Source organism: Platalea leucorodia (genome assembly GCF_965183815.1).
Source record: "Platalea leucorodia genome assembly, chromosome: 1".
NCBI lineage: Eukaryota > Metazoa > Chordata > Aves > Pelecaniformes > Threskiornithidae > Platalea > Platalea leucorodia.
Genome location: NC_138823.1, coordinates 95180596 through 95205561, shown reverse-complemented (window position 1 = coordinate 95205561; position 24966 = coordinate 95180596). Strand labels below are relative to the sequence as shown.

The 24966-nt window shown below is 45.2% G+C and overlaps 1 protein-coding gene across 9 annotated transcripts in view; it reads right to left on the bottom strand.

Annotated features, from left to right (window-relative positions):
* The window catches only part of RREB1 (ras responsive element binding protein 1), a 134838-nt gene that overhangs the window by 70306 nt on the left and 39566 nt on the right, over positions 1-24966 (bottom strand). For 6 of the 9 annotated variants that reach the window (XR_014229844.1, XR_014229845.1, XM_082327583.1 and 3 more), the window contains exons 2-4: positions 6805-6924; positions 5595-5797; positions 984-1073 (exon numbers count right to left, since the gene is read on the bottom strand). Coding sequence is in view for 7 of the 9 variants with exons in the window: in XM_082327583.1 (XP_082183709.1) it covers positions 984-1073; positions 5595-5797; positions 6805-6924 (413 nt within the window). In the remaining 2 variants the exon portion in view is untranslated. Of the gene's footprint in view, positions 1-983; positions 1074-5594; positions 5798-6804; positions 6925-11550; positions 11677-18254; positions 18626-24966 lie in introns of all 9 variants that reach the window. The other 3 variants (XM_082327579.1, XM_082327580.1, XM_082327581.1) reach the window with 2 other exon arrangements.

The window sequence follows — 24966 nt, the reverse complement described above, 5'->3', positions numbered from 1 at the left end:
GGGAAAACAGAAAAAGGATGTAATTATAAACTTCATGGCAGAAGAAAGACACTTAAAAACAAATACTCTTCAAAGATATTAATTTCAAACTGACTGTGTAGTAAGAAAACAGAAGTAAACTGCTTCTCAGTGCACATGCAGACGTCTATGGCTGTAAGAATGCATTACAGGGCCAAAATATGGTCACTAGCTACTGTCCTATATGTACCGCTCCTTCTTACTTGCATTCAGAGACTTGAAGATTTCTTCACATACCAAAAAAAAAAACAAACCACCAGAAGAGTAAGAAAAAAAATAAATAACAGTTACAGTACAGGAGGGAAAACTGAAGTAATAAGAATCTAGTGGACTCACAGTGGTGAACCACAACCTTAGCATCCAAAGCAGAACCTTCTGACATTGAAAAGGCCAAACCTCCTTATAAAGTATGCATATATTTCAAGAGGAGCAAGAAGAGGCCTGTAGCTGACCAAAAAAGTGCATCATCCATTAAAAAAGTGTATTTTTAATTCTGCCTCCCAAAATTGCTATACCCTGTGAAGGACTGAGAGGCTCTTCTACACTGAGAGGATTTAAAAATTGTGTCTTCCTGCTTCTTAATTTGCATGACCAGTAAAGGGATCTATACTCAAACAGGATAAGAAAAGAGGACTTATGCCTCATGATGGAAGTGGTTTTCTGGATCCTTGGGATACTTTAAGGTATGCAGAACAGGACATACATCCTTGTTTGAGCCACTGCAGGGGGGGAGTGTTGGGGAAGGAAGGGAGGACAATTACCTACCTCAGGGTTGGGTTTGTGGGTTTGTTTTTTTTTTAAAAAGAAAATACAAGGGGAAGGCTAAAATAAAAGCAAAACAATTGAATAAAGTTATAATGAAGCATTTCTGGTTTGCACATGGAAATGTTTTTCACCATTGCAAAATGCACGCTGGCAAACCAGACTCTTAAAAGTGAGAAATCAAGAGCCAGTACTCTGCGTACCTGACGAATGTGCATAGTTAGCTGGTGCTGTGTAGTGCAAATCTTTTCACACAGAGGACAGGTATAGGAAGACTTCTCTTCTTTTGTTTCCTGTGAACAGAACAAAGCGAAACAAAAAAATCAGAAGGAATATTGATATAAAAGAACTCTAAAGCTGCTACTTGAAAGCTGGGGATGGAAAAAATATAATCCATCCTAAGTACAAAGGCCACTGCTAACAGAACAACTTGCACATATACGTTTATCATCCTGATAGATCCCTCAGGGAAGTTTCAGAAACTTTTGAATTTATAAATAGGGGCCATTTCAACTACCACAGAAGCACAGCAGCTGTTTTAACAGCACACGGATACTCAGCAGCAGCAGTTTAGGACAGGAAGTGAAGGCAATTATTGCGACCAGCTCAAACTGCCAGGAGGAATTTAGGTGAGCAGAAAGTAATTACTGGAACACCACCAGAATACGTGGGCAAATGCCACTAATCTTCCCAAAAGATCTTTAATAAGCACAAGTCGTCGGGACTTCAGGTTTTCCACCCCATCTTGATGGCACAGCACTAGCTTGGTGCCCTTTTCTAGGGGCTGTATGTTCGGCTCTGTGGCTGACTCAGAAGGAAGAGCAGCATTTACTGAATCACCAGCACCATTTCCCTTAGCATCCTGTGTTTCTCCTGGAAGCATCCCATCCAGGCACACTGGCCAGGCCCAACCCTTCTGAAGCTTGCAAGATCTGATGAGATCATAGCAAGAAAGAGGTGACAATGCAGGAGTGTACGTGACTCAAAAAGAACACATTATGAACCCGGTTATTCTCCACCCAGGTGAGATTCAGGAGTAACTGTGGTCAAACCATGAGTACAAACAATGAAGCCGACCAGAGAGCTCAGCCTGATTTAAGTATGCCCTTGAGACACTGAGCAAAGCCACCACTCTTTCAGCCAAGGATGAAATGGCACTCTCGCAGGAAGCAAAGGCGTTTGCCTGAATTGTCCGCAAGGATGGCTACTGCATGACATAAAGAGTATTTTCACCACCTCATTAAGAAGCCCAGGCGCAACTTCTGCACCAATGCCTGTATATTAAAAGGAAGATGGTTTGGCATTGAAAATTAAACCTTGTTTTTCTGTAGAATGATGCAAATCTTCACCAGCTAGATAGATCCACCACCTCTTACCTACACTTCTGGTGACGAGAGAATACAAAAACCACCTCTGCATGACCAATGGAAAAGTATAATATTTATGCCAAAAGGACATGTTCTGCTGAACCTCTTTGCTGGCTATTTTAAGTATCATTAGTAAAACCATGAAAACAAGCAAAAAAGAAAACCCAACCTCAGTAGCTCTTTAGTCAGGAGGGAACTGATGGGTATGAGTGTATCTATGCATCTCTTCTCTTCACACAGCTCTTTTCCCCTATCGCTGTCCCAAAAGTCATTAACTCAGAAGCAACCATTTCCAGATTGTCAGACACAAGCATTTGTGGAAAACACTGAGAATGACTAACCCAAGCCTCTGTGACAAATTCTCTGGCACGTTAGGAGGAAAGGTGCTGACACAGTGTTACAGAAAAGTTTTTTTAAGTCTCAGTAAAGGAATATCCCCTCCTACACGATTTGGGGAACCGTTCTGGAGAGTCCCCTATTAAAAATCTAACACTGTGTCTTCAAAAATAGGGCCATGATAATTTTCTATTAACTTCAGTGACCCGTGGATTTGGACAAAGAGCTACTTTCCTATTTTGCCTGAAGTAAACAAAACTTGTTACCTCACTTCTAAAAGTATCAGGACTGCAAGGATTAGGTTCTCCCACTCCTCCCTACTGTTTCTTTTGTACACCTTTTCCTAGCTGTATTTCAGGGCTCTCCATCCTAAAGCTAATCACTGTAAGCCACACACACAGGCCAAGGCCTAATGTACTATTACTCACAAAACATTAGAAAGCAAGCAAGCAAGGCTGCCACTATGAAGTCCCAACACCCCAAGAAAATTAAAACACATTATCCCAGTGCACTCCCCCTTTTTATATACTAACATACAATTCGCATATGTGCATTCCATCCTACTTGTACAACTTTGATTTTACTATATGCAACCTGTCTGTGGAGTAATGTTCCGCTCCAATTATACTGCAACCCTGTTAAAGTTGGCTCAGGACAGAGAACAAGCGCACTGTGCCGTGAGGAAAATCCCTGCAGCTGTGCTGACAGTTTAGATGGTGTTTAATCCCCAGGGTATTTTTGTGAAATTATCAACCTACTACTTTTTTTTTGCCCCCCCCCCCCTCCCCCCCAGCCCCGAGTGCTGCAGTTCTACATGATGCACTTGATTGTTTCAAAGCCTGCTTTCTAGACCACCTGCTCTTCGAATCAGCAAATTAACAGAAGATAGAGTAATTACTGGTTCACCTTGAAGCAAAGATCAGAAACACACTATAGCTCAGCCAGAGCTGATTAGTATTCAATCTGGGGTTTATTATTAACTAAAACCCAAACTTTCTCCAGTCGTCACACAGGGTACATGCCGCATACCGTAACACAGCTCAAGCAAATCCAGGGGAGCTACAACAGGAATGCTGTCAACTGACCCAATCCAGACCAAAAAACATTAGCGTCCCTACTGTAAAAGCACCCCCACTCACAAATTTAAAACATAGCGCTCAGCTACCCCACTGGAGCCAGAGGCTGGTGAAAACACGCTTCCTGAACTGAAAGATAAAAGTAGCACTTTTTTATCTTCTCCAAGAGCAAAGCAAATGAGAAGTTAAAATGGATGCTGCTTGATGTGAGAACATGTTCATTAGACTATGGGTAGACTAGAGCCAAGATAAAGTCAGCATTATAAAGAGAACCATAGACTTTGGGACAAAGGTTCGGGGCAAAATGTTACCCTGCCAACTCATGGGAAACAGCAGTCAGACCCAGAAAACTAGCTAACTGTTATTATCCTTGAAATTATAATAAGGGGTACATTCTCACCAGAATCTGAGATTTGTGTGCTGCTACACACTGAAACAATTCAGTGCTTTCATTCTGCTATGCTGAAAGTAGAAATTCACTGTATTAGAGGTTGCTAACCAGATTGATACCCACTTAATATTTCACATTTCACTTCTATTTTCTCAGTAATGTGGCCATTTGCCCCTCTGGTGATAATGATCTTTCAGCCTAAAAACAAATAGACTATTTACTAAGTTTTCAATGTATTTGTTTATTTTTATGCTGTAAGAATCCCTCTTAATCCTGTCACATTTACTCTCGAGCTTCCTTTGATTCGATGCCCATCGAAATATCAGGTGGAATAAAGGTCACTAACGCTAATAAACTTCCCTGAAGCCAAACCACATGGTGTACCGGCGGACAGCTGTGTAATAGCGCTGCCACTGAGACTAGTCTGAACTCCAGTGCCTTACTTCACATAATGAAATCAAGGAACCAGGGCAGCCCCTAAGCGGGAATACTGCAAATAAACCTTAAAGCCAGGTGCTAGACAATACGATCCCACAAACACAGTTGCCAGTACACTGTCCAGGCTCTTCATTTAAGAGCGCTCATTTACAGTTCATAGCTTTTAACTTCTTTCAAGCAAAAAAATCCAAGACAAGTCGTACGTCTGTCAACTGGGCAGCTACTCGGCAAGCTATTAATAAACTACTATAGGAACATCACATGAGTGGTGCCTCTCAGCCCTTCTGGTCCCTGTTACATCTTGATTCATTTACAAATTCTCCGTGCTTCACTACAAGCTCTAAAGTCACACGGACACAGGGATTTGGGGTATTTCTCACTGTTCTGCAGCACGTTCATCGGTAGGGCTTTGCCCAGCAGGAGAAAAACATGGGTATAAATAATCACAGCTTTAACTGATATGACTCTCTCCTTTCACTTGTTTAGATCAATATTGCTATCAACTGGTGGCATCAACTGATAAATGGAAAAAAACTGATAGAAGCTACATATATTTGCTCTGCAAGATTTGTACAAAGCATTCTGCAATAGCTCTTCACAGTTTTATTAACAATGAAGTAAGGGCACCTTACACCACACGCATGTGAACCGAGCGTCCTGATGGATGTTTCGTTCTAGCACCACCTTTAACCTCAAATCCCTTGGATCTTCCCTGGGGACAGCCACACACCTCATGAGGGGTCCCACACAATGGCCAAGCCAAGCCCCGTGCCACACAGCTCTGCTCCTCTCTGAGCTGCTTCTTTTCTCCTAGTTTCATGAAATGAACTGGTGCCCCAACAGGTTACGCGAATGAAAAAGCCTAGAGAAAGGATGCAGCAGGGAAGAAGTGGCAGTTCTTAGGTGGCTTTGCCACTGCTAGTGGCATCTGCTAGACCAGCTCACCATTGCATGACATCAGAGCTCATGCTCAAATGTTCTACACGTGAATCCAAGCAAGTGGACCCCTTCAATTCCCAGTTTTCTAAAGTTATGTTCTGGAGAGCCACCAGAAAACATACAGAGAGGAGCAATGACAGAGGCAAGAAATAGCCGCTGAGGGAAAAAAAGGCAAAACAATCAAAGAAAGAAACATAATTATGTCTTATCACTTCCCATGCAGCTGCTTGTCTCCCCTTCACTCTCCCTGCATTTGGGTTTACATACCTGGTTCCTCCTGCCAATCCGATTGGGTGCAGGAGACTTCGAGGGAGATTTGACATTTTGAGAGTTCCCGCCATTTTCAGCAATCTTCCCCACATTCATCACTGCTGACATCATGGCGTCAATGGAGGACAAGTCTGCTCCGTCCAAACTGTTTGGTGAACTTGGTGATACCTTGTAGCTGTTTAAGCCTTCCAGCTGCTTCTCTGGAATTAAAAACAAAAACACACATAAGAGTTGCTAGGCCATCTAAAAAAAAAAATACCTCAGTATTTTCAGCTGCCTGTAACTCGCATCACACTCTGCTGGATCATCATGGAGCACAGGCAACAGCTGTACACGGAATAAACTAAATTAGCAAAAATCCAACCAAAACAAACCCCCAAATCCCTCTTTGCTGCCACAGCTGGCATCTATGTTAATTTTTTTTTCTTTTTGTCTACCAAACCATATTAGTCCATGGAACATATGTTACATCCACGACTAACGCCACAGGTAAAGCTGTTCAGACTCAGACTTCTCCATCACATTCTGTATGTAGCAGGGATGCTCCTGTCTCAGATACCAAATTCAAAATACACCTAAAATCTCGTCTCTGGTTTCTCAACATACAGAGGTGTCAAACACACAGGCAAGGCCTTCCACTTTCCTCTTTATGAATTTGAAAAGGAAAATGCTTTCAAATTAAACAATCCTTTCCCCCAAAAGAAGTCTCCCAAACAAACAGGAACACCCTGCAAGCCTATTGCTCTGTTACCTCTGGTGGAGAGTACAGAATCCTACTGCATGCTGTCAGAAAGTCACTGTAACACAAGAGGATGTGAGGGTGAACAAGGAGGAACATGTTTGTCTGTGAACATTTGATCTCTGCATAATACTGTCTTTGGAAGATAAGTCTGAGCATTATAAACAGGTGTTTTTTTGAGGCTAAGTAATGTGGTGCCAAGTTACTGGGAGCCAAGAAAATCTTAGTTTGGAAGCCTGCAGTGGTAGTCGAGTATTTATGTGCCCATGTTTCTGCTCAACCTATTTTATCCTTTTCAGACAGATAAAGGTTAGGGATGGGGAAAGAAATGTATGCACCACAGCTCCTGCTCAATGTAACTTACACGCTTCACACAGACAAGGGGTATGGATGGGTAAGAAATGTTTCTACAAGCTTTAATCAATGCCCTAATTTACAGAGTCACACAGAGCTAGTCAAACCACTTACCTTCATTTTTATCCCCTGATTGACTGTGGCTCTCTTCTTGGTTGCTGGTCTCCTCACTTAGTGTAGTATGTATAGTAGCGTCTGGCTCTTCAGCCTCTTCTTCAGCAGCACCCTCTAGCACTACGTGAGGGAGAAGGGAAAATGAGAGAGTCAGTTTTTCTGGAAGCCATTTTAGCAAAATAAGACTACAGCCCTTTAGTTTGAAGGCTCCCCTGACTGGTACGTAGGTCTTATGACAGAGGCATGTAAACAGAGCCAGTGCAGCCAAGCCCCAAGTGGCTGGGCATTGGGCTGGGAGATGCTGCTGCCTCTGCCAGTGGTGAAACCTGGGCAAACGAAGAGAGGAAGCCCTTACCAGCTTGGTCCCCAGTTTTCAGCTAGCAAAAAAGGAGGAGGGAGAGAAGGAGAGAGCAAGCTAGTGTCACTGATGGTCGTGACGTTTGGTTAAGAGGGTGGAAGAATACTCTGCAGCTAGAGAACTTAAGTAATTCAATTTCATACACACATTCCTCCCCCCTTCTCTTCTTGGAGGATTAACATTTACTCCAATACATGAATTCATGGTGACCTTTTTCTTCCTTCTAGCTGTGGTGAAATGACTACTGAGGTTTCTGGGACCATTTGGCACATTCCTCACACCCACTGCCCAAGGTTTCCAGATGAGCTGAAGACATAAGCAACCATCAAATGTGCCGACAGAATTTCTCCACACCCCTTTCTGAAACCACAAACTTATGCTATCGTTGGGGTTTCAGGAAGGATGCCTGTTCTGGCTGGAGAATGACAGGGCAGTTAAACATCATTTTTAGAGGTGACGGGGAATGATCAGCTCATGAGAAAGAGAGGAGTTCTCTGCCCGGACACCCACAGTGATAGCCTCTGGAAAAGGTTATTTGTAATACGGAAAACTACTGATACATTTTTAATGGAGAAATACACCTTTATAACCTTACAAGCAAAATATTTATTTCATTATGGAAATGAACACGCTGTGGACATTTCATCATCTCAGATTCACAAATCCCATCCAGCAAACTTAATACAGGTTTTCCTTTATTTCAGAAAGCAGAGACCATTGGCCTCAAACCGTGGTTAACTCAAGAGGGCTTCTTTCTTTTAAAAAAATACATTCTCAGGGATGACATGCAAATCAGTCACATAACACACCTTCAAATGCTGTTTGAACAGCATCTGCAAACAATAAATGGCTACGTTATCCCAACTACTGACGTTTTAGAGCGCACAAGAAAAGGCAGACAAAGAGAAAGGGCCCGGCTTGTGTCAAGCAGTTCCTCATTTCACGCCACGCCAGACAAGGCAGCAGATTCAAGCTTCCTACGTTTAACTGCCGACCCTCTCAGGAGCGGCACACAGATGATTTGACATAGCCAGCCAGCGCAGTCTAGAGACAAAACCTAGGACCCAACTAAGCCCAGTGTCTCAGGCTCTGGATAACATCAACTTCTTAACAAATACTGTTTTCAATCGGTACGTTCAGAAACAGACAAAAAGACTATTTTTATGCTATCCTGAACAACTCAAGGTAACTCTTTCCCTGGTCATTTTTGTACTTTTCTGCTAAGAAAACGCTAGTGGTCCCTGCGATACAGGGATTTCTCGATCCGTGGTGAGGTCAAGCACCCACCCTTCTGTATTTTCTCCAGTAATTATGGGAGCTGTTTATTTCTTTGTCTTTATTTGGTTTGTCCTTAACTGTTTTAACTTTGCTGTTATTTTGTTTGTTTTTAAAAAAGGTCCATCTCATTCAAGAGCAACACAGTCATTTCTTTTTTTTTTCCCCTCCCCTCTCTATCTTTTTTAACCACTTACGTGGTAGCTAACTTAATTCTGAGTAGAATAAGCACAAGAGTTATTTACAAGACCGGCCTAAATCTTCTAAGTTGCTTGCTCGTGCTTAGTAACACTAAAAATAAGGACCAGTTTAAATTATTTGCAGGAATTTCTGTTAAAACAATCGAAATAAGTGCTTTAGGCCTTAAAAAAAACCCAACCAACCAAAACAACTCTTCCTTCCAAAGTAGACCTGTTCATTCCTCTTTCAGTCAATACGTAGGACATCAACGTCACCACGGATTCATCCTGGAAAAAGTCAATCTATTGTGTAACTGTAAAGACTCCTGTGCTGGCCAAGGTAACTTTAAGATAGCTGAGGAGCTTCCCAGAGGCCTAGAGTCAGAATTCCTAGCGCTGCTTTTAGCAACAGGGAAAATGGGAAATGTTCATCACAAAGAGAAGAGGTAGGCATACATGTACACATTAACAAACCTACCTCCTGGTTTAGAAACGCCTGCCAGCTTGCTCTCTGTTCTTCTTTCAGGAGGAAAACTATGTATTGTGCTATTACAGCCTTTCATAATTTCTATGAACCAACAGTTATTTCTGAATCTAAATATCTTCCTGCTAACGCAAAGAAAGATGTATAATCACAGATCTTGTTTTTAAAACCGTTTTCCGTACATTAAAAATTTCCCATTTTGGAAGCAGTCGAAAGATCGCAACTTAATTTCTGCAAAATAGGTATTATTGTTGCATGCTTTTATTTACATATGTATTTTCCACTCTCTTGCATGAAGCAAAAATGCACCACTGAAACAAAGACAACTGCACGAGCAGCACACACCGATTTCAGAAGCATAACTTTCTATTTGCAATAGGATATAGAAACAATAAGAATACTGGGCCAAATCACTCCTTCCTGTGGGAAAACCCGTGGCAGAGCGCCTTTAGGCAGGAACATACTGAGAGATTTCTCTTGCAGCGTTTTTTTTTCCCCCTTAAATAAATGCATCACTAAGGATGGAGAAGTGTGTGGGTTTTTTTTTCCCACAGCACCTATGAAACTCAGGGAATCACACAGGCAGCAACCAGCATAGATGCCCTATGCCATGCTGCCTTCAGGACTGCAAGCCTTGTCAGCTCACACCAAATGCCCCTGCTTGGAGGTCGTGCTGATGCAGCCTTCTTCCTCCCTCTCCCCAAAAGAAAACAAAGACCTCCAGGAAAGAGGACAAACAGGAAATAAGCTGGCAAACAGCGCAGCCTCAGGTTGCATTCAACATCGGACCAAAGCCTCTAGGAAACAGGGAAGTGGTCACAAGCATTCAAGTCATCTTCTGCTTTGAAGAAACCCCCCAGTGTCACAGTCACCCTCTGTGAAAAGGAGGAAAAGCAGAGAGCGAGCGACAGAGTGAGAGCGCTAACACGTGTGGGGCGGGGGTGGGCGGCCAAACGAAACGCAAGCCCTCCTTGCACAGCCACACCAAGAGGCCTGCCTCTTCTGCAGGAATGTGTCCCCTCCACTTGATGATGTTGCTGAAACCATGAAACCGGGGCAGCTTCGATCCCCCCAAGAAACCTGAGGGGCCTTCAGCTCCTGCTTCTGACAGAGGCCCACCCCTGATGCCCCACATAGCAGCTAATGGGAAAGTCACTGAGAAAGCAGAGAGCTAAAAAAAAAAAAAAAAAGCCTTGTTGCTTCCCATTCAGTCTGTACAGGAAGACACTTGCTAGACCTATTTCCTCCTTTGGGATAAAGAGTGACTCCACTGTATGTTAAAGCTGAGCCCATCAACAGTTACTTCCCCCCTTCGCTTATGTGTATTTATTTGTATTTAATTTTCTTTTTTTAAGACCACTCTCAACAGTTACAGCTGCTTCTCCTTCTGGTGAAGAGCATCGCAGATGAAGCAAAAAGGAGAACACGGGCCACAGGGGAAGGAAGAAGAAAGGAGAAGAAATGATGAGTCTTCAGAGTCACAGTCACTTGACTTGCTGTCAAGAGGCAGCTACACAAGCACAGAGCAGCACATCCTGGCCCCCGGGAGCTGGTACAAGTCCCTGCTCCAGACTGCTCCACTGCCTTTGCACATGAGCTCTCCCTTTGGAATAGATAGGAAGAAACACACAATACGGGCAAGGAGGGGGAAAACCTGGTGTGTAGCACAAAGCTGCTCATTGTTCTGCCTTCCGAAAAAAATCCACATTAACGTTAAAGTAGAAGCCATGCACTAATTGGGCCAGGGAAAGATTAACACTCTCAGCCAAATACTTTTATTGGTTTCATTAAACATGCTGTAGTACATAGAACAGAATATGGGGGGGAGGAGAAACAGGGGAAAACAAATGACAGTTTTAGGAATGTGCACCACCACCCCCCCCCCCCATGCGTCTCAAACCACCTTTTCCCGTGAGGCCCAAACAGGAATCCTGAGCCTTCTTCATCATTTCCACCTTAGCAACGCTATTAGCTTATTCAAGGCTTTCCCACTGTTTTTTTCTAAGTGGTAGAAAAAAACCCAAGGATCATTTAAATGAAGGCCAGACCTTCTAGTATACAAATTTAGACGAGAACAAAACTTCAAAGAGGGATATCGCATTTGAATAAACAAAAGTCTACCGTTTACCCTTGAGATTATAATACCTAAGAATCGCTACGCCACGCTCCACATGGTTTCTGATGCACTGGTCTCCTGCTAAGCTTCTGCACAGAGGAGCAGATTTTACTCCCAGAGCACATGGCGACACTCCCAAGCATTCATGGTCACTCCCACCCCAAGAGATGCGCACAGTCACCCGCGCTGCATTTTGGACGTGATTTAGCATCAAAGCTGGCAGGAAGGAAAGAGGGTGAAAAGGCATCGTGTGGGAAGAAAAAAGGGTTAACACTATTCAAAGCACTGCCTCAAGGCAAAGGAAAACCAAACGAAAAAAGTTTTCCCGACTGACCTTTTTAATACCAACTCTGCCCTTGCTACTGAAGTGTTGGTGCTGACTCGGCACCCCAGCGGTAGAGAATTATACTGGCAGCGTCACCTCACTGTCACCACTGCTGGAGCACCAGTACTGAGCAGCCTATGGGGAAAGGAAGACAAGCATAAAAAGAAAGACAGTGGCATGGGAGTATCTGGCCGTCGTTCTTTCACTTAGCATTCGGTAAAAACTAAGAATGTTACCCCAAAGGTTTTGAACTTGCACCTGTAACTAATGTTTTCCTCTAGGGAAAAACAAAACCAAACCAAACAAACCCTAAAAGACAACAACCAAAAGGAGCAACATCTCTTGAAAGGTACTCTCTGAGCACCAAAAGACAGACTGCTCCTCTTGCTATGAACTCTCTGAGCTATTAGCGATACAACTGTTTTACCTGTGCTAGCGCACATATAATACTTTGCTTCCTAAAATAACCCTATGAATCCACAACATCCATATGCCTTGTCTTACCCAACGTGTACACAGACAGATACACCCAGACACAGAATAAACAAGTGAAGCACACGCTCGTGGCCATGCCTTAAAACCGAGCTAGGGACCACCTCCTGTTTTGGGGGCAAGGCAGGGGAAGAAGCACAAAACAAGAACAAGACGACCCCCATATTTCCAGATTATACTGTATACTGTTGCTACAACACCTAACAGTTAGGCTAAGTTTTAAATATTCAGACATATTTACTCTTCCTGTTTTATTTCTTTGCATGCACAATGGGATATGCATGTGCTTTTAGCTTTTACGTAGGTTTTGAAAATCACCTTCTGATGACTTATGGACCACTAATGGTCCTCAGGACTTTGGCTCAGATGACCAAAAGCATCTCTTCATAAAGCATACCCGAATTTGAACTTAGTTAATACCTTAAGCGAACGACAGCTCTGAATCACTGTGATACTCTGGTATTACATTGATGTAATACACTGAAAAAGAGGAAGCTGTACTAATCTAACCGTGAGATGCCATACCGGCAAAGCAGAGGTTTCCTGGATGAAATCCACCTATATGGTCCAACTGTTTTACAGCAATGCACGGAGAGAGCAGACAGCCTCAATATAGAATGCATTTGTACCTATCTTCTTGGTCCTGCGCTCCATTTGCTAACTTGAACAGGGTACCCACGTTCGCTTCTTTTGCAAGCGCTGTGTGCTGTGGGAACTGCCCTCACGCAGGAGCCTCTGGTCTTGCTAGGCTAGAAAGGAGAACCGAGGCACATGCTGCTCCAGCACCGAGAGTGAAAGCAAAACCCGACGGCCCTCAGGCTCCCAACGGGAAAGCCCAGGTCTCCACAGCATGCTCAGTAGGCACCTCACAGGGTTTGATCCGAGCCGGCACCAAGCTCCCAAGCAGCACTGCCATTCTCAGGGACGGCAGCGCCACACAAAACACACAGCTCCGCAAGAGCTGCAATAACCTGCGGCCGCATTTAGACTCAACAGCTGCTGATGAATTTTGAGATTTTTCTAACGCCTTAGCCCTCCTCCCCCCCCCCCGACCAAAGAAGTATCTACGAGCTGTTCCTCATTCTCGCTGTTCGTATCAGCTTGTGGGTGAGCACCTGGCCCTCCAGGAAGCCTTTGTCACCAAATTGCAGTCAGCTTCGAGAGCTTGTTCGAGCAAAAAGGATACTGAGATTTGAAGACAGCTTAACAAACCTGGGGCCACGAGCACCACTTTTAGACACACGAAAAAACAAAGTCAGGGCAACAGCAGAGTAAAACAAGCGGCTGCAAACAAACATCCCTCCACTCCTTCCAGTGTAGACAACTGCAAACGCCCCTCCATCCTCAGCCTTGCCTGCCCGCGCAGCCGTCAGGAGGCTGGCGGGGAGGGGGCCCGGCTCCCCCCAGTCACCGGGACCCACGGCAATGCAGGGGGCACACGGGAGAAGATGGGCCTTGGGCCTTACCCGGCACATCCCCTCTGCTGCGCCCTCCCCGCTGGCTGAGGAGGGACACAAAAGCAATACTGTCTGTCCTTATAAGCTCTGCTTTGCATGTGTTCGGGGAGCGGGGACAGCTGTGCGGACGGCTCGCAGAGTTCCAGGAAGTCGATGTGTTTCTTGGCTTTGACTCCAGTTTATTTGCCTTAGATGAAGTGGCGAACCGAGAAAGTCCCTTCACATCCCCCCCCAGGCTGGCACCGGCCGCAGCGGGGCAGCGCTCCTTGGGACACGGCCCCGGGTCTCTCCCCACACCGATCGGCCTTCCCCTTCCCTGGTGTGTCCCTCTGTCGGGCCAGGGCTGGCCCACATCCCAGTGGGCAAGGGGACGGCCTTGGGACGCGGGATGGGAGAGGGTGGGAGCCCGGAGCAGAGCCCGGGACTGGAGGGAGCGGGCCCTGAAGGCTCTTCCCTCGGCAGGCGGGATGGAGGTGTCTCGCGAAGGCAGGAACGGGTCAGGCGAGCGGCAAGTGGCGTCACGCTGCCTGCCACAGCCGCCGCTGCCCACACGGCCCCGAAGGAGCCGAGGACAAGGCAAGAGAGCGGAGGGGCAAGGGGAAGCCGAAGCGGGGACCAGCAGGCGCCCCGATCACACGCGTCTCCCTGCCCGACGGGCCGAGGAAGGGGAAGCGCGCCTGCCCGAGGGGAGCCACGGCGACCCCGGGGAAGCACGGCCCTGGGGCACAAAACCTCTGCTGCTGCTGCTGCTGCCGCCTCAGGCAAGCAAGAGGGGATGAGGGATGAAAAATGAGGAAACAATCTAAAACATAGCTCTGCGGGTTTGGGTTGGTTTTTTTTTGGGGTTTTTTTTTTTTTTCATTTTTGCTTTGCCCTGCCAAACCCAGTTAACTTAAAACCCTGAGTGGGGAGGGAAGCTATAGGTTGACATCCCATCACCTACATGGCTAAGCAAGCACTGTGCTGAGGGGATGAGATACTTGTCCAAGAGCCGGAGGGGTGAGCTAGACAGATTGCACTTGGGAGAGCCAGATGGAAAACATTTCTGAGTAACAGAGGAGAAAAGCAACCTCCCCTCCAAACAATCCGAATTACAGCGCCCCTTGGCTCCAACTGAGGAGAGGCTGCAGGAACGCGAGGCGGGCAAAGCGGGATGCTGGGCTCAGCCGGGTAGCTGTGACGGAGATGCTGACATCCCCGACAATATATGGCCAGTCTAAACCACGGGATATCTTGTCCTTTTAAGGTGGGCCAAGAGCAAGCATCTGTGCAGCAGCAGCACAGCCCCAGCCTGCCATCAATAGCCCCTGGTGTCACTGAAAAAACAGGGACTCCTGTGCCATACCAACTGGCCGTGCAGATGCCCGTGCACCCACCCCGAGAGGACACAATTCGTCCGGTTGTTCCTCCGCACAGCATCAGGGAAACAAGAAGGAACAGTAGTAAAGAGAGGAAGAAAAGCCACAAAACCATGCGGCCGGGCTGCTCGCTGGCAATTGGTGCCTGCAGCTGTCGGGGAGGGAGGGAGTGAGGGAGGACCTGTCCCCGTCCCCATCTCTGTCCCTGTCCCTCGCCCTGACGGCCAGCAGCTCAGCCAAGGGCAGCTTCAGGCCTGGGACTTGAGGCGACTTTAAAGCAAATCTCTGGAGGAAGGAACAAGCAAACGTTGCACGCCTTCACGCTTGCTCTTCACACGTAGCCAGAGCTGTGTGTGCGCAGCAGGACGGGTTTGGCAGGGATTAGAGAGGCAGGATGAATCACGCCAAGGAAGATACTGAAAATCTCCTGTGCTAGTGCCCTGCTTCTTGTGTGGTGCCCTGATTGTGATCCTCTTCCTCCAGGATGGATTTAAAGAGAGCTTCACAGAGGGCCTGAATGCACGGGCATTTTTACAAAAACTGTTCTGGAAATAGGGTAAGCTAAACCAGGAAAAGACTCTTTCCTTTCGGGGTAGCTATGTCCCACATGGCGTTTCACCACTGTAACTGCATCCACATGCTAGCAAACTTCCTTGCACGGGCAAGCCCAAGGGGGAGAGCATTGGTTCGCTTACTGCAGAGCCCCCAGCGCATCCTTCACAGCCCGACTGCGCTGCCTTTGCGGGAGACGCCAGCACACCCTCTGCTTGGAGCACCGTACCAGGTAGCACGCCAAAGCACTTTACGGCTCGCAAGATAACGTAGTAAAATGATGCACAACATGAGAAAAAAAAGCGTAGAAATTACAGGGATTAAAACTCATTTCCTGATGGTAGCGTTATCAACCATCATGATTTTATCACAAGCCCTGTAAAAATCTGATGGTGTTACATTACTGAACAAAAATCTCACACTTCTTAAGTCAAAGTCCTAGTTTTCCGGGTTGTGGAGAAAGGACAGAAGCATTATATGCTCAGCAAAACATAAAAATCAAATTGAATTGAACAGATTCATTTTAAAGCCTCAAGCTTTTAAGGATAATCATGATCTCAGATGCTCAACCTGTAATTTCTTAACACACAGGGACAGCAACACAGAGCGTCCCTTTTTTACACAGCACGTTTTGTACCCTTTGGTACAAAGGAACATATACCTTCCAAAACTAAAATGGCTTTTTTCTTTTTTAAAGAAGGAAAAGCGCCACAGCATCTCAGCACGTTTCTAACATTTTATTTAAAAGCCAACACAGCTGCACTTTAATGCTACTTAAAGATGAGAACCTCCACCAAATTACCAAACTCATTTTAAGCAGAAAGAAATTCAACATGCAAATATTTTGCAGAGAAAATGATTCAACAGTTTGCAGCTCTTCTCGCTGCTCTTTTCCAGGGAGCATGACTTGCTGACAGGATTAACTACTGCCAGGCTCACGGAGCTGGGAGACAGCTGCCACATGGCAGCCATTTATTACAAAGCTCCACTCCTCTAAAGTTAGGAAAGAGGCAAACTATTTCATCTGTGTTATCAGCAGGGTTCCTCTGCTCCACAGGCTTTAGTGACTAGGCTTTTTCTAAACAAACACCTCCTTTTCTCCCCCACCTTGTTAACATCATTATCTTCCTGTCTTCTGTTTCTGGTCAGCACAGGAACTATCCCCCCTATCACACTCTCCGAACAACAACAAAAAAAATCTATAATCAAGACAATTTAAAATGTTCAGAAACACACATACCCCCAAAATAGATTTTTTAATTAGAGAGTTTTAGCTTGATATTTTAAGAGGGGAAACCACATGCCACAGGGAGGAAAGAGAGATGTGCTCGAGCAAAGGGATTCAGAAGCATGCTGTACAACCCTTGCTCTCCCATCCACTCTAGGAGGCATTTGTAATGTCAGCTTCCAACTGCAATATCCAAAGTGGCTACACCGCTTTTTCATGAGCAAGATAACCTGTAGCGGTTCTTCCTAGCTTGGATCTCCACACCAGGCAGACCCTCCGCAGACTCACAAGCCAAAGCCAACCCCTGCCCTGCACAGGGGCACAAACAGGTCTCAAGTCAACCACCTCCTACAGTCTGCTAAGGACCAGGAACAGGTACACACCATCTGCATCATCTCCACGTGATACTAAGCATAGATGACCATCGGTTGCCGTTCTCTTGTTATTCTGAACCAGAGTTAAAACATACAAGCTAGCTGTTTAATTTTACCTGGGGTTATTCTAGATACATATTTGCCATAGATGCCGGAGTACCACAAATCACTCAAACTGAGGTTTATTGCTTCCTCCAGGTGAAGGGAGAACCCAGCCTTGAGAAAAACATCTCTCTCCCATCACCGATGAACAAGTCGCCACAGTCTTGTGAGCACGCCCACTGGCTTATACCAGCTGGGCAGGTACCTTTCAGGGTTGTTTGCAGAGCTCTAAATTCTGAAATACAAAGTTTCTTTCTTGGTTTAGTTAGGTAAATTAATTACAGCAGTAGATGGTGCTGGCAAGCCTCTCCAAGTTGAGATCCTCACAGGAAAGCCACTAGGAAAATTTTAAACAGCAGTGCTACTTGCCAATGGTATTCTTCAGCACGAGCTTTCTTTCTATTTTGAACTATCCACAGTGAAACTAACCTGTGGGAGGTGCTTCCTGCACACTGACAAAATGAAACAGCATCTGTTAATTTTCATAGACTGCAACGCGCGTGCAAAAAAAGGGCACAGGGATCCAGTTCAACAATTTCTTATGGAATTCAAAAGTCCCTCAGCTTTATCAGATGAGTACAAGAAGCCTTCTCAGAAATGACATATCTCTATCTGACTTGAAAAAAGACCTATTTTCAAAACAAGAAATGCATGCACACACACACACACAAATCCCCCTTCATCCACAACCACATCCAGCTGCTGACCTTCCAAGTTCCTTGTAGTATAGCCTTTGCTCTGGGACTCTAAAAGCCTAGCAGGCATTTCTAAAGGATTTTACAAAGTACACAGGCCCGGCCTTGTAAAAGCTCATGAAGAATCTACGGAGGTCATCGTGGAGCTTAGACAGTCTGCAAACAGCATAATCCACGTGCTGGTGAGGTAAGGAATGACCAAAGTTGGGCAGACAGGCCTGAAGACTTCTGCAGCGACTGGCTTCTCCAACAATGCTGTAAACCCTGGAGGAAATGCCTGCTGATCTTCAAAGCCCTTCAGTAGGAACAGCCTTAAGTTTCCTGAACACGAGCATTCTGGTTGCGAGGCCACAATCCTCTTATGCACACAGTGAAAAATATAAAAACAAAGCAAGCAAAAAAAAAAAAAAAAAATCCACTAAGGTTAATAACTGCAAATAACCAGCGAGACTGACCCTCTACTCTGCAACGAGCTGTCGGATCCATCCAGCAAAGTTTTGATGCTCCTCGGCACAACAGCCACACGGATCAAGCAGCAGCTTACAATCTCTGTAGCTTTCCTTTTTCTATTCCAGGCAGTCCTCCGCACGTGTAGACTCCTGGAACGCAATACTCGGTTGTTCGGACTAGGAGGGGATGCTACAGCCTGTAGCTGTACAAGGTGTCCACCGTAACTATATCAAGACCATTGCAGTGCGCTGCACTGCCGGCAGAATTTTAGGTACAGCCTTCAGTCGCCTGACGGGCTGCACAGGCGACCATGAGTAAAGGGGAGTCTGGACACCTGCACACTGCAAAGAATTGCAGGAAGTTTATTTCAGGAACGCTGGGGAAAAAAAAAAGAACAGACAAAATTGTGAACAGGTTTCTTCAGTAAGTGAAGTTTCAAGTTGCTATTTCTCCAGCCAAAAACGTCTGCTGCTAGTCCAAAACCACCCTCCTCTTCCAAAAAAACAATTCCACCGCTAGTGCTTCACACATTGCCATCAAACAGATGATACAGACAATTCTTCCCACAATTCACGTATGAAAAGGGAAACTCATTTCCTTCTGCTGACTCCCATTGACATACAACATACCAAAATGTTAGCCTGAAACAAACTAGCATGAATTATGGATGGGTTCAACCCAATTCTGAGTAAAGTACCAGTTGCAAGTGTTCACTATAGAGAAAAATGAATGACAACAACAAAAAAAATCGACCGAGTGGCCTGTGCACCCACTCACACTCACCCCAATTTCTGCAGTAGGACAGCAAGCGTTTGTCGGTGGAACCCTGACTAATCACTTTCACACACGCACACACAGCGAAGCAACACTGAAGTATCATAATCAGACCTATGATACTGAAATTCATACTTCTTTTGAGGAGCGATGTTTCCACGTGAACATTTTCTCAGTCATATATACATATACACCCACACAGCCACTTTCTTTTAATTCTAAAAATGAAATCACCTTGCTTTACAGTTTTAAGCCAGTACATACTATGGCTATATATATATAGAGAGATACATACACACACATATTTACATTAATCTTGCTGAGATCACGTAGAATCTACTCTATAACAAAGAGGTGGACAAGACTTAGAGTGTTTTAAAAGAGCCACAAAAGAAAAAAAAAATCTGATATTTTTCTTTGATTAGGTTACAACTCTTTAAAGGAATAAACTGTATTTCTACCCAATTGACAGATCCCATCCTCCAAACTTCATATAAAAATGATGTTCAGTCAGAGCAAAAGTAAAGGACAAAGAAAACCTCAACACCAGAACTCATACTTTCACTCAGATACTAAATAGCAGGAGCTCTTTTCCACTTCCAGTTCAGACATTATTCTTTTGTAATAAGTTTTACATGCCTTTTGGAGCTCAACCATTCAATATAAAGAGATACAAGAGAAGAATTCAAGAAATCAGTAGCTGTCTCACCTGTAGAGCAGACAAGCATGTATTTGAACGAGTTTGAAAACAAGAGACTAAAAGGAGAAAGCAAGCAAAACCACCAGCTAAATAAACTATTTTTCACTGTAAGGTGAAAAACTTTTCTTAATCTACCCACTCATTTCACACGCGGTAATGTGCAACTATCATTCTACCAAAAATTAGAAGAAAGTCACCACCAGATTTGTTTCACTTGTTCCTTCATCTAAACTTCAAATGGGGCTTCTGAAGCTAGAAGATTTCACCATCCCTACTTACTGCCAGCTGGAGACAGAAACTGGCCCTTCCCTCATCTGTGAGGGTCTGGCATGCCACGGAGGCTACGGAGGTAGGCACTTTCACAAACAGAAGGGGCAGCAGCAGCATGTTCAGCGTATTTCACATGGAACTTGAAACTGTATTCAATACAGATTTGACATAAAAAACATGAAAGCTGACAAGTTCAACGGCTCCTCAGCAAATATACTCCTTTAAAACTTCCTAAAATCCTAAACATGGATAATTTCTGAAGTAACAAGGTCTTTAAAATAGCAGTAAGCAAGCTCCCCGAAGGGTGGGGTAATTGGGAGGGTTATCACACTTCTGGGGGAAGTCACAGGCTCTCTCTTGGCAGTGTTTCATCCCTTCATATACCCAGGGGACTGATTAGTTCATGATAAGCAATTAGGCACCCTAGGGAGGACAGTTAACCGTCTTACCAAAACAAAAAGGCTGCACAAATGTAAGTCTCACTAGATTAAAGAAACGCTATCTGAAGAACAGCAAATTTGTGTTTGTTCCCTTCTACTGGAACTAGCAAATATTACATTTTGCTTACATATGGCACACACAGATCTCCGAAATCCCAAATTCAAGCACGTACTTGCTGCTAAATTGGTAACAAATGCTCTGAAGCATTTTCTTTCCCAAGACACCAGTGCTGTGATGCAGGAAAAAAGGAGGAGGGATGGAGGGGAGGAATACAGTAAATAATGATTAGACGACTTGAAATAGCTCTCTCATTCATTTAAATTCTCTTCCTCATTGTTAAGACAGTCTCCAACCAAGGATCAGCTGCAGAAAGCGGGACCTGGAAAAGCTATACACAGCTGAATGCTGGTTGTATTTCAGAATGAGCCCCCCCCCCCCGCCCCCGTCAGCAGCAGCCCCACCATTCCACACCCTGCTCCTAAAAAAGGTCTGGGAAGCTCCTGCCCGCTGTGAGGCACCTATGTGTACCACAATCTTACCCATGTTAAACATTTATCTTTGGCGAAGCAGAGGGACGGATTCACCTTTTGCCTGCCAACCGATGTAAAAGCTCCAACACACACCAGAGCAGCTGATGACGCTGTTTCTGACTTACATCAGGCCCAACGTATTTCAAAGTACTTCGATGGCTTAAAATATGAAGGAATGGTTTTCAATAAGATGACCCCCTGTTCTTTTCTGTCCTTTTATCTTTTCTTAACAGTTTGCCATCCAGTGATAGGAGGGAACCCCAGCTGCATAGCCTGAGCTTTTATCTTCTGCTGACCATGCAACAACACAAAGCTCCGTGCTGGATTTCCTGCTGCTTGCCTAAAGGGGCTGCTCAGCTTGTTTAAATATTACTTGCCTTGGGAACCTTGGAGTTGTGCCCAAGCACTGTACTGTATCTTCCCAGCATCCATTTCAGCATGTACTTTAAAGGTCTTTAGGTTCGATGTACTATGCTCTCCCTTGCTACAGGAGGAGCCTGATGCCTCTGGAAAAAAAAGAAAACCCACCCAACTCCTCCCTCTCTCCCCATTCCCCCCATTAATCCCTCTGCCTCATTCCGTCACACGGCTAACAGAAGTCCCTCTTCATCCCAAAAGCATGCAAACATATTTAGTCCAGTAAACCGAACCAATTACAACCAAGGGAAAAGACATTCTGGCATGAAAGGCTACAGCTAGGAAGAAATCAGATGCCATGTATCATGTACAGCCAGCTATCAATGCTCAGCGAGCAAACAACCGAGAAAGTACAGTAGCAAAAGTAGGCTTTTAAGCCGAGCTGTGCTACAGCAGCCTCTTGCCATGCTAAATTTGGGGAGTCTCCACAGTGGGTTTTAGAAGAAAAGAATCTTCACACACGACCTTCTCCGAATTTGCAAACTTAACATCAAGGCACCTTCTCTCCTCGTTCAGAGCAGTGATGAAAATAAAACACGGCTTTTACAAAAACAGAAAGGATATTCCAGCCTTTACAAATTCTTTCAGAAGCTCTCCTTTTCACAATTACCATGCCACTGAGAGGCTAAGTTCTGGCTACAAGGTCAGCAGGGAGATAACCTTGGCCAATAGAAATGATCTGCATCAGCCCAAAGGCAGCGCCAGGCGGCCACCCATTAAGCAGCCCAGCAGGCCTCACTGTTAACCTGTTTGCAGCCGATAACAGCTGATACAGATGGAGAAGGAGGAGATAAAAATCCAGATTCAAAATCCATTTGTGCAAGTTGTGGACACAGCAGATCAAAAATGGAAAACTGTAGTGAATACTAAAGTACTTAGTAAATATTACAGTTTGCGAGAACTATCCTGTAAAAAGATGTCTCTCATATTCCACAGCAGCTGAGACGCAGAAATACGTATAACCCCCACAAGCCGATGGAGAAATGCAGTTGCAAGGAAATGCAAGGCTAGAAGTGAAAACTTGTTTTTAATCCATTCTGCTTCGCCTCAGCTTGCAGTGTACAGACTGATTTAACCTGATGTAAGCCACGGCTGTCATTCAGCAGGACAGACTGCCAGTCCTCACTTCACCCCGCAGCTCCGGCCACACATTCTCCCTCCGGCCTCGTGCCAGTCCTAGCGTTCAAACAACCACAGCGTGATCCGGGATCACAGAATTGGTCTGGTTTGGGATTTGCGTTTGTTTGGGTTTTTTTTTTTGTTTTTCACTTAAAAGTGTACACATAGTTCCATCAACAGCCTTTGCACAGGGGAGCTGAGACATCGTCAAATTACACCCTCTATTTGAGTGAGGGATGAGAGACCTGAGCAAGAATGCTGTCTGTAACTCTACTCCCGCGGTGCTGCAGTACTGGGGAAAGATGAAAAGATGTAGTGGAACGAACCCACAGCCAGCTCCATCTCCAGACTCCCTCCTCCCGCTCCCCCTCACTCTCTTCTCTCCAGCTCAGAGCTCACTTGCAAGCCCTCTGCCATAAAGGACACTCCTATCGTTTAAAAGTCTACCTTAAGTTCTGTTCTCCAATTAAACCCAGTGAAAATAAGTTCACAATAAAATAAACCACCACAATTAAAATGTCCACACCGCACCTCTCTGATGGCATCCCTATAAGAGCGGAGCAAGAGAGCAAGAGCAGTCCCAGGCACTGAGTTAGTAATTTTCTGCTTACCTATCCAATTTTTCCTAGATCAAGGACTGGGTCTACCTTTTGCACAGTGCTAAGCACAAAACAAACACAAGTCCAAAATATCCCCCTCCCTCCTCACCTCCCTCAGTCTTTACAGGGCTCAATTAAGCATCATTTTCAACTTTTTTGTTTGTTTGTAAACATTTGTAAATGACCATTTCCCCATGCACAAGAACAAAATTTACCACCCCCCCCCCCCAATACAACTCATGCTTCATTAGGTCACATCAGTAACAATGCTGCAACAGTCTGCCACCATGTGCCACCGCATGTCCCAGCCACAGCTCCAGAGTCCCCGGTAAGCAGGGCAAGCAGCTCACCTGGAGTCCTCAGGTACTTTAGAAACAATATTTACAAACCTTGGGCCCTTGGACTTGAAACACAGCACAGTGGGAATGGCACACGTGCTCCCGCAGGGGCAGCTGACCCCCTCCAGAGAGCAGTATTTATTGTAAAATGCATCACCTTAAGGGGACGGGATGGGACAGAAGTGGAGAAAAGAAACCAAAGCTGCAGAGGGAAAGGCCGTGTTGCCGGGCTGCATGTCCTCGGGCGCTGCTAGCTCACGTTGCTTGCACCATCTGATCGCTCAAAGCTAAACATGGAATGTAGGTAGCAAGTCATAACGCTGCGCGGGGCTGGAGACGTGACCCATCAGCTGTTTCTGCATTATAATTATTGCACTGGGGCACAGCAGGACCAAAAGTTTGCCTGGGCAGATTTCTGCGACGTTTTGGCTTGTTAAAAATGACAAGAAAGCCGCACGCCACTTCCAGATTTGTGATTACAGTCGCTTTTCCGCAGGCCTGGCAATCTCTGTTTAAAATCCTCAATCCACAAGGAAAGCAGAAGGCCCAGAACTATTTTGCTTTATTCAAAACAGCATTAAGAAGTCAGATTTCACAGGGCTGTGCTCTCTTTCTCTCTCCCCCCTCCACAAGACAGAAAAGAGTTTCACACAAAGATGCAGCCAAGCAGCACTCCTGAACCACCATGCTCTTGCATTTCTAAGCTGGTCTTGGTCATTTCCCCTTCAGGCCACTTCTGCTCCCAGGCTTTCTCTCGCTCTCTTCTTATTTTTAAAGTTTCTGCTACTAATAAAAAAAAATGAAAACCTTATTGCAATACCATCATTTCCTTGTATTATCATATTCTCTAGTGAACTGATTAATTCTCAGAGTGATCCTGACCCTCAGCTCCCACTGGGCCTCAAGTGATGCAAACCGTTTCTTTCAGCTCTTCCTCCATTTTATTTTTGTCCTAACATGCGCCGAGTACAAGTAGAGGACTAAGTTTTGCAACTCTGGACTTCAAATGCAAATACCTTCACTGGTACAGCTGGAAAGGAACACTTCACTGGTAGGCAATTTAATTGTTTCTGTAACATGCTCAGAATTAAGCAAAGCCCAAAGAGACCAAGTCAGTAAAGAAATTATTTAACTCAATACATATTCAACACATCTTACTGTCCAGGCTTTGCCCTATGAGTGACGCTTCAGTTATTAGAAGCACAGTTTGTCAGGCAGCGACACGAATTTTAGTGCAACAGGTCAGCGGAGAAACAACAAGAAAAATTATAGGAGGGCAGCACGAAAACCTGTACCAGCAGTACACAGCCACAGCGTTTCTGTTACATGGAACGTAGCAGGCAGTGTAACTCTGGGTAGAGCAGCCCCTTTCCAAACGACTGCCTTTAGGGGACCACGAGCATCCGCGGGCCGGAGAGATGCTTTCAGGAGGCCACTCGGAGCTACCTCAAGCTTCCTGTTTGACACCACGTGGACTCCCCCTGCCCTCCCACCCAGCCCTCAACCAAACACAATAAAAATTTTAGCAC